This window comes from Pygoscelis adeliae, unplaced genomic scaffold (assembly GCF_000699105.1).
Source record: "Pygoscelis adeliae isolate BGI_AS28 unplaced genomic scaffold, ASM69910v1 Scaffold1359, whole genome shotgun sequence".
NCBI classification, from domain to species: domain Eukaryota; kingdom Metazoa; phylum Chordata; class Aves; order Sphenisciformes; family Spheniscidae; genus Pygoscelis; species Pygoscelis adeliae.
This window is the reverse complement of record NW_008825478.1, coordinates 8,758-22,203: the sequence shown is the minus strand read 5'-3', so window position 1 is coordinate 22,203 and position 13,446 is coordinate 8,758. Positions and strand designations below refer to the sequence as shown.

Below are 13,446 nucleotides of genomic sequence, written 5' to 3'. Positions count from 1 at the left end.
TGGGAAGGGGCTGGGTCGGGGTCGTTCCTACAGGAGCGTTGCAAAAGAAGAGGAACCGTTTTGCTCCCGTTTTGGAAAACGAAGTACGAGGGCAACAAGGTACTATCGCACCAAACCACCACATTTCCAGCCTCCAGGGCACAGGCGCCGGGTGCGGGCAACGCGTTTCCTCATCAGCAGGAGAGCTGATGGCTGCCAGCTTCGTTAAGCACATCCCTACTGCAGCGAGGAGGGAGGCTGGCTGGGAGGGGCTGCAGAAAAGCCTTAGGTACCTTCTGGGCTGCTTAGTCCAGAAAAGAAATGCCGTCAAACAGCAAGAAAGTAAAAACAAGTGTCAGAACATCTGCTCTCCCAAAACAGTGACACACAAGCCGAATGGGTTGAAATTATATTTAATGCAAAAAAAAAAAAGGAACATCGGGAATAAATAATCTATCAGTAGATAGCTACTGAGAAAAACAAAAAGTTAAAAAAGAACCCTAATCTAGAAAGAAAAAAAAAAAAACACCTTGATCTGGAAGGGGAAAAAAAAAGCTCGATAAATAAAACACTGGGGCACGTTTCTGTCTCATGCAGGAGGAGAGCATCCTTGGCGTATCAAGGAAATCAAGTCAATCTCATGAAACTCGGTTGTGAGGGGGGGGGAAATGTAAATAAAGTAAATTGTGCAAGTGAGGGGGTCCACAGCTGCCGCCGTTCCCGGGGTCTGGCTTTGGGAAGAAGGATCCCGCTTGTTCCGACCCCGTTATGCACAAAGCCACGCTCCGGAGTGCCCACAGCAAGAACCAACGCCCCGGAGGAACCCTGTGCTGCAGAACCCACCTAAAAACCAGCTCTGCAGCTGCTGTCCCAGCCCGGGGGAGCGCTCCCTGAAATACAACCCCCAGGTGGAAGCATAATGGCTTTTTTTGTCTGGGGTTCTTTTCTGGTGGCTGTTTCTTTCTATACTAGACTCACGACTGGACCCAGAAACCTGGCAAAATCCTTCCCCCGTTTCCCATCCCAACTTTCCGACCCAGGGAGCGGAGCCGGCCCCGCGCGGGTGGGTGCGAGGGAGAGGCAGGTGAGGACAAAGCAGCGCTGGCGCGGGCGCCACAATGACACTGGCTGGGTCCCCTCTGTCACTGCAGAGCGCAGACAAAGACTCCTTTGTCCCAAAGAGAAAAGTGAGGAAACCTTAGCAGTGAGTCCCAAAGAGAAAAGTGAGGAAACCTGCGTTAGCAGTGACCGCCTCCGCTCAAGCCAGTCACAGTTAACTGGCATAACCAGGTCACCGAGTTAAATAAACAAAGCAAAACAGGATGAGGAGGTTAAAATACATTGATTGACTGGGGCGTACCGCGCCGCCCTCGGCGCCCCACGGCCTTCCCAACCTGGCACGGTGCAGGACAGCCGGCCCCCCCTTCAGCGCTGCTGCAGCGTGGGCTCAGGGCGGACAGAAGTGCCATATTTTAACCATCCTTTTCGGTACCAGGTTGAAGGAGCCCCAGCTGGCCTTTGAAATTACAGCATTTAATAAATTCTGCGGCTGCCCGTTCATCAAGACACGGACAAGTGCCGACCGCGTAGGCACAGTTACGCCAACCCTGACGACGGCACATACCACCCGGTGTGGGTGTCCCAGCAGCAGAAACCAGAGAAAAGCCACGAACGGCCTATCTGGGGACGCGGGGCGAGCGGGACGCGGTGGCGGCGCCGTGCCATGTTTGTCCGGCTGACAGCCCAGCTACCGCGGCTCCCGGAGGTGGCTGCTGAGATGTGCCAGGAAAACCAGGCACCAACACCACGGAGAAGTCGCAAGCACTTGCTTAAAAAGGTCTGCCGGATACAGATGTCTTTAAGCTTTGTTAAACCTGGGAGCAAATTTTGCTGAAAATAAAGATGAGAAGCTGGCAAGTCAGAGATCTGATTAACACACAGACTCGATGATCTGAGAGGTCTTTTCCAACCTTAATGATTCTATGATTCTACTCTCTTGGCTTTTAACACACAACCACGGACACAAATACGAAGATGTCTGCTGGGCTGCTCCCTCCTGCCTCTGCAGCTGACTCTGTCCTTCCTGCCGGCACTGCATGGGACGGTGTCTTGTTGAGACACTTGCAACTGAATCAATAAACTGCTTTTCCCGGGGATGCTCTAGCTTCCTCCAGCTGTTTCTTAGCCATTGTCTCCTTCGAGTCCAGCGGCCCAGAGCTTGGTCTGCCACACGCTCCAGCCGCCGATCCCCCAGGGCTTTGCCATGACCAACCTGAGCAACGTCTGTGAACACGGTGTCCGAGACGCTCTCGCACAGCGTGGCCACGAGCTGCAGGACCAGCAGCTTCCTCCTCTGCCCGGCGTGGTACTGTTCCAGCTCCAGGAGACTCCCTCCAGGCACTGCAGCCAAATTTGAAGCCGCCTCGTCCTCCGCAGCCACGCAAGTCAGCGCCTGCCGGGAAGGAAGCACAGGGCACGGAGAGGCAATGGTTAAATACAGGCAAACCAGTGCCAGGAACACCGCGGTCACCACGCCAGTGGTCCCGGGTGCAGCAGGTCCGCGTTACCCACACCTCTACCCTGCTGCAAAGGGCTCCCGGTTACCTCCCCTCTTCCAGCCTCATCCCCTTCCACACACACGCCTGTCAGCAGGCCAAACCCTCGCAAACCTCCGTCCCCGTGGACACCACACAGAGCACCACCGAGCACTTCTCCTAGGGCCAACCATCTTCTGGGCTGTCAGGCTCACTGGGTCTCTGCTTGCAGCCTTGCTTTTGGCAGTGGCTGCTCACAAAGGCAGCTGGAGCCCCCGTCCCCTTTGCAGAGCTCGTGCTAGACGCCTCACGCGACCAGGACGTTCCACTCGGTACCTCAAGGTCTCCGAGAGCTGCCCACGGCTCCTGGGTCTCCCACCCGTGTCACAGCAGCGTCCCTACACCCAGGGTGCTGCAAACCCCGCACGACTACGGGACAGGGCTCTACCTGCCAGCAAGGGCACAGAAAGCGCAGCCCAGCCCAGGCAAGGCCAGGAGGGAACCGCAGGGGCTCGGAGCGGCATCAAAGGGAGCAGGTGCCCCGCTAGAGCCAAGGAAGCAACAGGGATTATTCACAGCCTCAAACACACCATTAAACTTCAGACATGCTCCTGGTGTCGAAAGAGCCCAGGGGAATGAGGGTTAACCCCTTCAGGGACCAGGGCTGCCTCCCTCTCCCAGGCTCTCTTGCCCAGCACACAGCAGGACCGCTCCACCGCGTGCCGTACCCTGGCTCAGTGCTCCCGAGGCACGTAAGGGGACCCTCGGTCTCCTTTGCCGTCTGCCACGCAGACGGCTTGGCCCAGGGAAACCGTTCCTGCAGATGTGCCCCAAACAGAGACTTGCCTGCCCTTACCTTCAGGCAGCAGATGAAGAAGTCTCCAGCTAGACCACTCTCCTGGCAGTGAGACAAGAGCTCCACCAAGCTCTCCACACGGCACTGCTCCGAGGAAACCTTTTGGTAGAGGGCCTCATCTTCATCGCTGAAACAGGTCACCGTGTCACCAACACGAACGTACCCAGACGCCCTCCAGGGCTGGCCCTAAACTACTCCATGGCAAGGTGAAACCCCTCTTCTGCCTTCTCTTGGAAACCTTCCTTCCCAGCACCAGCCTTCCCAGCACTACCAGAGAATGGAAGCCCGGAGGCAACTGAGCCAAACTATTGCTCAGTTAATTTGGTCTACGTGACCACGCACTCAGTTTATTAATTAACCTGCATTCATTAAAGGAATAACATTAACAGAAACCATGAGTGCAAAACACACATTTAATCCAGCCGTCCTATAAAGAACGGGACTAGCGCTGGCTAATTCATGCAGTGGTCACAGCCATAGAAGTAGGACAGACACGGGCAGAGCCAGGGCCGTTAAGGAGTAATTTTAAAGAATACCCAGTTTAACCAGTGCAGACCCTGGGGCAGACCTTCTTCTAATTCAGGTCAGGAATAGATTGAAATGAAACCAAAACAAGCGTATTTGTACGGGGTTTTGTTACGGGTGCACCCAACTCTGCGGACGCTCCCGGGCAGGAGCTGTGTGCTCTGCCTGCTCGATAGCACTGCCTTGGGCTCGTACCTGCCAGCTAACAGCCACCCCTCTTTAAACCAAATGTCACGCTGCTGAACAGTCCCAGTTTGCGTGGCTGGAGTCTAATGGCTGCAGTTTATTCCCCACATGGCCACGCTCTGCCTCTACTTGTAGAGACCATCTGCAAGAGCAGGAGGGGAGCTCAGTCGCTGGCTCCACCACACTGGCATCGCTAGAGTCCTTGCTGCGACGGTGCCACCTGCGCCCGAGGGATTCCACTCGCTCCACGCAGCCGCGATCTGCCACGAGACAGGCCCAGGCTGGAGGGTGGATGCTGAATTTGGGGAGCGCTGGGACTGAAGGAGCACGTCCCATTCCCAGACACCCCGCAGGCAGGACTCGGGGCTCGGGAAAAGCACACAGAGAGCACACACTAACGCTCAGACAGAGCGTGCTGCTTTTCAGGGCTTAAAGTCAGAGCTCTGTGCCACGTACGAGGAACCTGGAGGCTCTGTGGAGGCATCGCCTGCCCGAGCTCAGCGCAGACAGCCTGGGCGCCCGGCGGGACGAGACCGTGGTAGGACGGCACCAGCAGCCCCACGCTCGCCTGGGCTCTCTCTGCCAGGCATGCCGTGAAAAGCCCTACGTGCTGAATTGATGCCTGGGGATTGCCCTCCATGCCCGGCACTGCCCCAACAGCGCTCACCTGATGGTCTCCTCCACCGCGATGCTGGCACCACCCTCGCTGCCTGCGCGGAACCGGCACCGCGGGTGGAGGGCGTGCACGCTGCTGTTCAGCCCTGCAAAGCCTTCCAGCACGGCCAGCGACACCTCTCGCTCCGACTTCTCCAAGAACCACAGCAGGATCTCCTGGCACGGGGAGCTGGCAAGGAGAGAGAAAGCAGTGGTGACCTTGCTCTGCCCGCTGCACCCCTCCCTGCACACCAGCACTGCAACGGGAGCACGCGTCTCGGGGCGAGGGAAAAGACAAGAGTGCTCTGGAGCGACCACGGACACTCCTTGGGATGCTCTGGGCCGACAGCTCTGGCAGCTGAAGGCCTTTGTGCCAGTTTATAAGGGGATCAGCAGCACATCCCGTCCTTCTGGCGTTCCCAGATGGAAGGATCTGGGTCCTTCAAGATTTCAGCCCAGCAAGGAAGGGAGCACTCTGAACAGCATGTCTGTACAAGGACAGCCACTTCCACGCAGCCTCGGCAAGCCGTGCCTGGTGCTTCACGCCAACCTGACAAAGCACAGAGCTGCCAGCTGTGCCAAGGAAGAGGAGGAAGGAGACGGGGAGCACTGTAAGGTGGCACAGAAACCCCCGCCAAGGAAAGAGCCAGGTTAATGAGGTGGAGTAGCAGCGCTGTGCCAAGGGTCTGGAAACCCAAACACTTCCAGGCAGCTGTGGTTTTAGTTACCCCTGCCAAATTCCTTTGCAAAGACAGAAGCGAGCAGCGACTCTGTTCACCCAGCAGCAGTGTTAGCTTGGCTTGTTCTACGAACTTGTACTCACTACTCTTCAAAGTGATTAACGATGTCTTTAATAATAGCAGAGCAGGGGCCGTGTCTACACAGTCCTTTTAGGGAAAGCCTCCAGTACCCACGTGCCAGTATCGCCAAAGCAAAGCGTAAACCCACCAGGAGCGTATTTACTAGGCTGGCCCAAACTCAGGGCAGCCCAGGGGAAGCCTGGGAGGAGAGAGGACAGCCAGCACCTCGTCACCACTGTCCCTGCCACCGTGACTGACACACGTGGTGCTTACCATCGTCCATCAGTCGCGGGGGAGCTGGGCACAGCACGAGGGACAACTGCCGAGAGGCAGGTCCAGCACATATCGGGAGAGAGTGATCCCAGATCAGAGAATAATGATCTTGTATTTCCAAGAGCCAGTGCTCAAGCTGTTTTATCCAGTTTTTATCCTGTTTCTAAATCCCCGGTACACAGATCCCTCTGACACCCGGCCAGGTCCCAGCATCACCACCTCTGTCCACAGACAATCACAATCCCTGCTCCTAGGCGGGCACTAAGAGTTAACCTGAGCTCCCAAAGCTCCCGCGGGGCACGCTTGCCTCTACACTGAACATTTTGGCTTCAGGGAAGACAAAAAACTAACGCGAGAACTGCTTCCTCGGGCACAGGTCTGGCAGTAAGGTCGTGTACCGTGCCTATGCCTGCGGTTACTGCCTACTTTGAACGAGAGCTTTTCAGGGTGAGAAAATTGGTCTCGGCTTCTGTACGTGCCCATGTAGAGCACGTCCTTTGGAGGTGGGCAGAAGAGAGAAGATGAAACACCAGAAGAAGCTGTGCACAATCCTTCCTTACCGTAAGTATGACACATTCTGCTTGGCGAAGGAATAGAGGGAAAAAACCACTCCCAGGACTGACTGTAAGGATCCCAGCAGCAGGCTCGAGCTGTCATTTCCAACCACATACACCTACGGAGAGAAGGGCACACGGGAGGAGAGTCAGACACCTGCGCGGAGCAGAGGGAAGGCAAAGGGAAGGACAGAAAGCACGTCCCTGCGCAGAACGGCTGCCGCCAGGGAGGACGGTTTTCAGCCTCTGTTCCTTTCAGTCTGGAGCCTGTTTTCCCTGATTATGCCATGTTCTGTATTTAAAGCAGCCTTCAGCACCATCTTTCTCCTAGCATTTGTTTAACCACAGCAGGGCTCCAAGCTACAGGAACACTGCAGCTAGCTATTCAGGAAGTCTGCTGCTTAGTGGTAAGGTCTTGTCTTACAGAGAGATGCAACAGGCACCTTTGAATTAGCAAATCTTTATGGAAATACTGCACTTAGAGCCAAATCTCAAATAGAGAGATCAGTCCCTAGCAGGGCAGCTGGGCTGACGTGTGCTGAGCTGAGCAAGTGGGTTGCAGGTGCTCTGAGGAGGCTGTAGGGCCGTGCTCCTCTCCCCCATCTCAAGCAGCACCCTCCCGAATCACTGTCAATGCCCTCCTTCACGAAACCAGCAACCCCCTCCCAGGCAAGCCACTGTTACCAGCTCACCACATACAAGTCCTACCTTGCTGCCCACAGAGCACAGGAAAAACACTCACAGAAGTCTTACGACATTATGTTTCCTTCTGAACCCTTTTAAAGGAATTGTCCGAAACTAAAAGCCATGTAGGATGCTTTCAGTCAAAGCCATAATATGCTGGGAAAACGGTCTAGAAAATGGTTAAATACCAAGCCTTGCCCAGCTGGACTCAGGGTTTACTCAGGGTTGTTGTGTTCAGGTCCTCATTTTAGCAGGCTCTATCTTCCTCCATAGCTTTTAGCTTTAAAAAGGGGGGGGGGAGGGGGATAAAGTCTCTTCACAGGTTCTCCAAGGGACTTCCAGCTGTGTCAGCTGGTGAACTACCTGCTCAGAAGATGCTGTCCCTTCACACCAGAGCGCTCCCCACACCTCCGACCTCGGCGGCTGGAGAGCAATCCGCCTGCTCCAGGGCTGGAAGTGCCCTGGGGACAGACCAAAGAGCTTCTACCTGCTGGAGGCAGCGTGACAACCCAGGTAGGAGGGCTAGGAGGGAGATTGTCCTGATAACGTTCTGCCCTCCTGTATTGATGCAAACAGACCTTTTTTCCTGTGCTAATCCCCGTGGAGCCATTCTTCCTAACCAGAACCTTTTGTACACAAAGCCTCCCTGATGAAGCCCCAAGGATGGTTTCCCACTCAGCATCAAATGACACTTGCTAGGCAAGAAACCCCCGCAAATCCCCAGGCTGGAGTCTCCGTCGCTAATCTGGCTGCTGTCAAGCCTCCAGCGCTATGCCATTAAGGAGGGATCCGCCCCACACTCCCCCAGCACTCCCATTGTGAACGGCAGCCACAGAGCAGCCCTCCAGACTGGTCTCTGCCTGCCAGCTAGTTACAACAGATCATTACCACGCAAAATACTACAACAATCACAGCATTTAAGAGCTTAGCCTGCCTAGGGGCATGCCAGTAAGCAAGTCACCAGCTTCTTAAAATTGAATTCCTGGGCTGGAGATGTCCTTCTGGGTTGGAACGCGCAGCAGAAAGCTGGGCTGCTGTCAGGGCAGGCAGCGAAGCCTGAAGAGCGGCACTGGTGATACTGGTGGGAACGGCAGAAAAAGGAGCGATGAGGAAATGTTTCAGAAGAGCGGCTTCCACAGAAGAGCCCTGTCCCTTCATAGGGAGCACAAGAACGGACCCCGCCTCTCCCCCAAACGCCAGAGCCAAGATCTGCGCTGCTGAACGCCCTGCTCGTCGCTGCAAGGGACGCCTTGCAGGAAGGAGCTCCACAGAAGGTGCTAAATCTGCACCGTCCTGCCCACAAGACACTTCTTCTACCATGGAAGGTGCTCTGTTATTGGCAAAGCCAGAGCGTTCCTCCGATGAGACCCAAGTTTCCTTCCGTTCGCCTGAACCCTCCCCATCTCCCAGCACCTGATCGGGGCCTGAACGTCGGGCTGGGAGAGCTGCTGAGCTTCAGCAATCCCTCCTGCTTCGGCAGCCAGGCACACAGACCAGCTCCGAGGCCCCACCGCCGCCTCCAGGTACTGTCCTGCACCAAGAGCAGCTCCGGAGGGCAGGGCAGCAGAGGAGGTGGCTGGACACCCAGCAGCAGCTGCTGAAGGATTACCCACCCGCGGTTTTAAAATTAACTTCATGCACACGGAAACCCACGTGTCACGGGGTTCAGCTCAGAATGGTCCCTGCAAACCAGGCTGCTCGTTTTTCCTTACTTATCATTATCAATTTACCTTACTTGTCCAATGGGACTAGGCTGTAATGCCTTTAGCCCCCTGAGAGATATCAGCAGGGGAAGATGAGCCGCTGGGGACACCCAATGGGGACCAGCTGCAGTGTGTCCCCCCATTTCTGGGACACCTGAGGTGAGGACACAGCCACTAACAGCACCTCCCCTGCGGCTGCGCTGCCGCCCACCCTCCCCTTTCCCCCCTACCCACATGCTCTCTGCTTCCAAACAGCAGCCACCAGGATAACTGCGACAGCTCTCCCACCTCTTCCCGCGGCTCTGCGATGCCTCCGAGCTCGCCTTCACTCTCTTTTTCACCCCGGTGACAGCTCAGCAGCCTCAGAGCCACACCGAATCTGCTCGCTTCATAGCGCCCACTGCGAATGCCTCGCTGCCAACTGGCTGCACAACCACCGAGCGACGAGCCGGGGGCTCTGCCAAGCTGCCCTCACTGCAGGGCTGAGCAGTCCAGCACAGCCGGCCGCCTGCCGATACCTCAAGCGCCCTCTTTTCCAGGTCATTCATTCGGAAGCATTTTGGCCCAACGCAAGAGCTGGCTGCCACCCACTCTGCCGTGAGGGGTTAATGCTGCAGGAGCTGTAGAAAGGCTTCCAGCTCCAGCACTCTGGCTCAGGCTGCCCTCTGCAGACCTTGGAAGCAGGGAGAGCAGCTCCCAGCAGGTTCTCCCTCCCACACGGGTAACCGTGGGCTCAGTATGAGCCGTATGCTCTACAGGAAGGAAACTGAGGCATGGAGGCACTAAGAAGACGGTGGGCCAGCGACAGCCTGGGAGGAGAGCTGAGGCATCCTCTGAAGATTCGGCACGTACGGGATTCCCTGCGATCCGCCCTTCCCTCTGACCAGCTGCACGCCTCTGATGCTGGTAGGTGAGCACCATCATCTCGGACAGGGATCGACAGCCTGAGGCAACACGTGCCAGGCCAGCGGTACTCCTGACTAGGACCTCCCGCCCGCTCTACTGTCACCTGCTCTACGATCGCAGCCCCAGTCCTGAAGCTGCTCTGACAGTACACCCAGGCACAACGGTCCTGTAGAAGCTGGGCAATTTAGCAATGCTCAGAAAGTCTTGCCGCAGCTCATGGAGAAAGAGGATATGAGAGCACCATGGAGACTCCTGGCTACCAGCCCACTGCTCAGACTCTTCTTACTTTGACACACCAGGAAGACTGGGAAAAAACAACCAGCAAGAGCTCACTGCCATCTCGCAGAACATTTTGGGGTGAGAATGCTTGAAAGGATTCAGGCAGTGCCTCTGGTATCCAGCATAAAGCTGCAGCCCCTCAAGTGCAGTGCTGCATACAAGGTTATTCTGTGCAGCTCTCGGCCTCGCCTCAGCATCACGACTGCAGGAGGCGCTGGTTTTTGTCATGGTCTAAGACACACACTGAACTGCTCAGGAAGTCTCAAACCAGCTCTTTCTTAAGAGTAGTTTTCTTGCCTTACCCTCAGGCCCAAATCAGACATGATACCTTGAGCACATCTTCCACACAGCTGCCGAGCTCTGCCTCTGTCACCAGCACCGTCCCTGCTGATAAATCTTCCACTGCTAGCTCTGAAAACAAAGGGCAGAAGTATCAGCACCCCCACATACTGAGGGGTCTCCAGTAGAACGGCAACCCCACCATGCCCGGCACCAGAAAGCACTTTGATAGTTCTCTTGCCTTCCCTCCCTTCTATCAGGGCAGCATGGGAGCCGATGAGCCCTCGTTAGCGGCGCTAAATATCACTGCAGTGTCGTAAACTCTGCAAGGTTACAAGCAAATCAAAGCAGACCACAACTTCCTGATGGATTATTCCCCGGAGAGCTGTTCGGTCAGCGTGGGGAACCGATGGCTTCCGTCCGGAAGCCCAAAACGAGACTGTCAGACTGGAGAATTTCCCAAAGAACAAATGGCAGAAACCCCACTACTTGGCTCTTACACTATAGTAATTTGGCTCAAGTGCTAGTAAATACGGTGCACCCAGCCACACGGACACGTTCACAACTGACAGAGCTGGGCTTGCAGGCTCAGCAGCCCAGCCACCACCCCCTGAGAAAATTCTGATGGAAAGACAAAGATCAGCGAGAAGAGAAACCAGACTCTTCTGCGAGCTGGGGCTCGGCAGAGACCAGCGGATCCCTGCCGTCTCCGAGCACCGCAGGAGCGGCGCCAACAGGGGCTGGAGCAGGTGCTTCTCTGCCAGCTGAGGGTGCTCTTTCGCCATGGTGAGCAGCGTTGTGGTGGCCACTCGCTGGAACTGGCGCGCTGTCACTTTGTCCGGGATGTGCAGCAAGTCCAGAATCTGGAAGGAAAAGTCCACGATAAAGGAACAAAGATCAGCAGCCCCTTAGGAAGCGGGGCAGGCCGACTCCTTGCAGCCAACAGCAGAGACTGAGGAGCCTCCTCCCGTGTGCCGCTTTGCCGGACATTTGGCACGACATTCCACGTATGGAAGAGCCGGCCTCCTTCCCATGCACACGCTGACGCAGGATGCGTTTCTGGGCTCAAACCAAGAGCCTGCACCGCTCCCATCGCCAAAGGCTGGAAGCAAGAGCTCCACAGCAGAGAGCTCCTCGTAGTGCAGCGCCGAACAGCTCGTGCGATCAGGCAACACTATCCAGCATTTCAATCAAATACGGAAAACTCAAGAGTAGGGTGGAAACACGTCCCACTGCCAGAGCAGCAGGAAAACATCTCCACGTTGTCCTGGCTCGAGCCAGGCCCGCGCTTAAGCAGAAGTACAGTACTTGTACTTGACACTCCCCAAGCCAGGAGCCAGCTCCGCGTTCCCAGCCAGAGCCGGCGTGCTGCGGGGAGAGAGGGCCCTACCTGGGGCCACACCAGCCTGTAGTAGTCCTCGAGGGAAAGGCACTGCTGCGGGCAGGAAGCCAGGATCTTTGCAACCGCGTCGCATTTTCTCCAGTCCACAGCTGCTGCTTCAGCACCAGCGCCACCTGCTACACCAGCAGAAAGCCAAGATCAGCTCAGACTGACAGCAAACGGCAGGGCCGGTTTCGGCTGAAGCCAGATGTTTCTGGCCAAAAATCGGATTTCTAGCTTTTATTACTCTCTTTAAACCAAGCATCCTTCAGGAGACACCTGGGCTTAATGAAAGAAGAGGAAAAATTATTGTCCAAGACCTTTGATACTGGAAAACAACTTCTACAGACAGGTGTATGAGCCAAAAGGCGGAGGGAGGTCATGCTTGCATGGTGTCATCAGGTTGGTACTGGCTGGAGGAAGCTTTGGCACCAGGAACTGCGGGATTCAGCTTTTAGAGAGCAACAGTTTCCCTCCCCAGCAGGAAAACGGAAAGCAGGGGAGCAAGGCTGCCGAGCCCAGCGAGACCAGTGCGGGTCTCACTCCACCTGCAGCTACTCACAGCCCAGCACTGAGTACGGCTCCCACCGAACCGGCACCAGCGCAGCTCCTCGGAACGAACCCCGCGCCGTATGCACACAAGGTACAACCCCACGGAGGCATAAACAGACTAAATGAGTTTGGATGCTTTCAGTCTGGACATGACAACGAACTAAAGGCATCTGCAGTTTGGGAGATCAGCACAGTCAGAGGCAAAACCTGCGTGAGCGTTGAGGAGTCAGCTTGGCCTGACAAAAGCTGTTTCCCATTTCAGCGCTGTGATGGCACTGCCTTTCCCGGGCCTCTCGTGGGATGAAACGTCTCAGACACATCATCACGCTCTCTTTTAATCTGCGACACTGGAAGCCAAGAGCAGCGTCAGAGCACCCTACTCACCGCCTGTTCCCTCCACGATGCCCCGAACCACAGCCTGAACCCCGCTGGGTCTCATTAGCCTCTCGGAGAGCAGCTGCCCTCAAAGGCGCCGCAGCCACGCTGGAGCCCGCACAAGGGCCGGCTTTGTTTCTTCCCCGGGAGAGGGAGGACTCTGAAAGGAAACAAAGGAGCAGGCTGAGCATCATATTTGCACGCTCCTGTGCAAACCCTCAGTAACAGGCAAACGGCCTGCGCCCTGCCCTGTAGGACTTGAGACAGGAGCACAGGACAGGGAATCCTTTTAAATAAATCACTTCTTCATCCAGTGGCACAAAGCGAATTAGGGCTTAACGAGAGAGGCCAGCCTTCCCAGGAGCATCCCCTTGCGCAGGGCTTCCCGCCTTTAATTAAAGCCTCTCAGGATCAGGCAGCAGCTCTGCCTTGTTACCAAAAACGGTGGCTCAGGGGACAAAGTCAGGTTCGATGCAGGCAAGGGGTCCGCAGCGGTGACCCCTGCCAGGACCCGGCACAAAGCGCTGGGCCGCGGAAGCGGCACCGCGAGCCCGCAGGCTCCCTGGTCAAGCAAAGCAATTCCCCCGGGACAGCACGAACAGCAGAGCTGTCCGGAGGCTGCGAACCCACAAAGCGAGCGGTTCGAACGGAGTGACTTGCTCGGACACCCCGAGGCGGCGGGCTGGCACCGCAGCACTGGTGGGGGATAGAACAGAATAGAAATAGAATAGAAACAGAATATTTCAGTTGGAAGGGACCTACGACGATCGCCTAGCCCAACTGCCTGACCACTTCAGGGCTGACCAGAAGTTAAAGCACGTTATTAAGGGCATCATCCAAATATCGGCTTGGGATATCGGCTCGGGTTTTGTTTAATCAGGAGACCCCCACTTTTGTGTGGAAGAACCGCAGCACACACCGAGAGT

At 56.0% G+C, this 13,446-nt stretch overlaps 1 protein-coding gene across 2 annotated transcripts in view; it reads right to left on the bottom strand.

The window, feature by feature from the left end:
* Positions 1-1,746: 1,746 nt before the first annotated feature.
* The window catches only part of TANGO6 (transport and golgi organization 6 homolog (Drosophila)), a 12,581-nt gene continuing 881 nt past the window's right edge, over positions 1,747-13,446 (bottom strand). The window contains exons 2-9 of one of the 2 annotated variants that reach the window (XM_009331215.1): positions 12,530-12,680; positions 11,603-11,730; positions 10,913-11,075; positions 10,262-10,344; positions 6,368-6,480; positions 4,748-4,924; positions 3,370-3,496; positions 1,747-2,431 (exon numbers count right to left, since the gene is read on the bottom strand). In XM_009331215.1, the coding sequence (XP_009329490.1) occupies positions 1,910-2,431; positions 3,370-3,496; positions 4,748-4,924; positions 6,368-6,480; positions 10,262-10,344; positions 10,913-11,075; positions 11,603-11,730; positions 12,530-12,584 (1,368 nt within the window). In that variant the 5' untranslated portion in view covers positions 12,585-12,680 and the 3' untranslated portion in view covers positions 1,747-1,909. The remainder of the gene's footprint in view (positions 2,432-3,369; positions 3,497-4,747; positions 4,925-6,367; positions 6,481-10,261; positions 10,345-10,912; positions 11,076-11,602; positions 11,731-12,529; positions 12,681-13,446) is intronic. The other variant, XM_009331216.1, reaches the window with a different exon arrangement.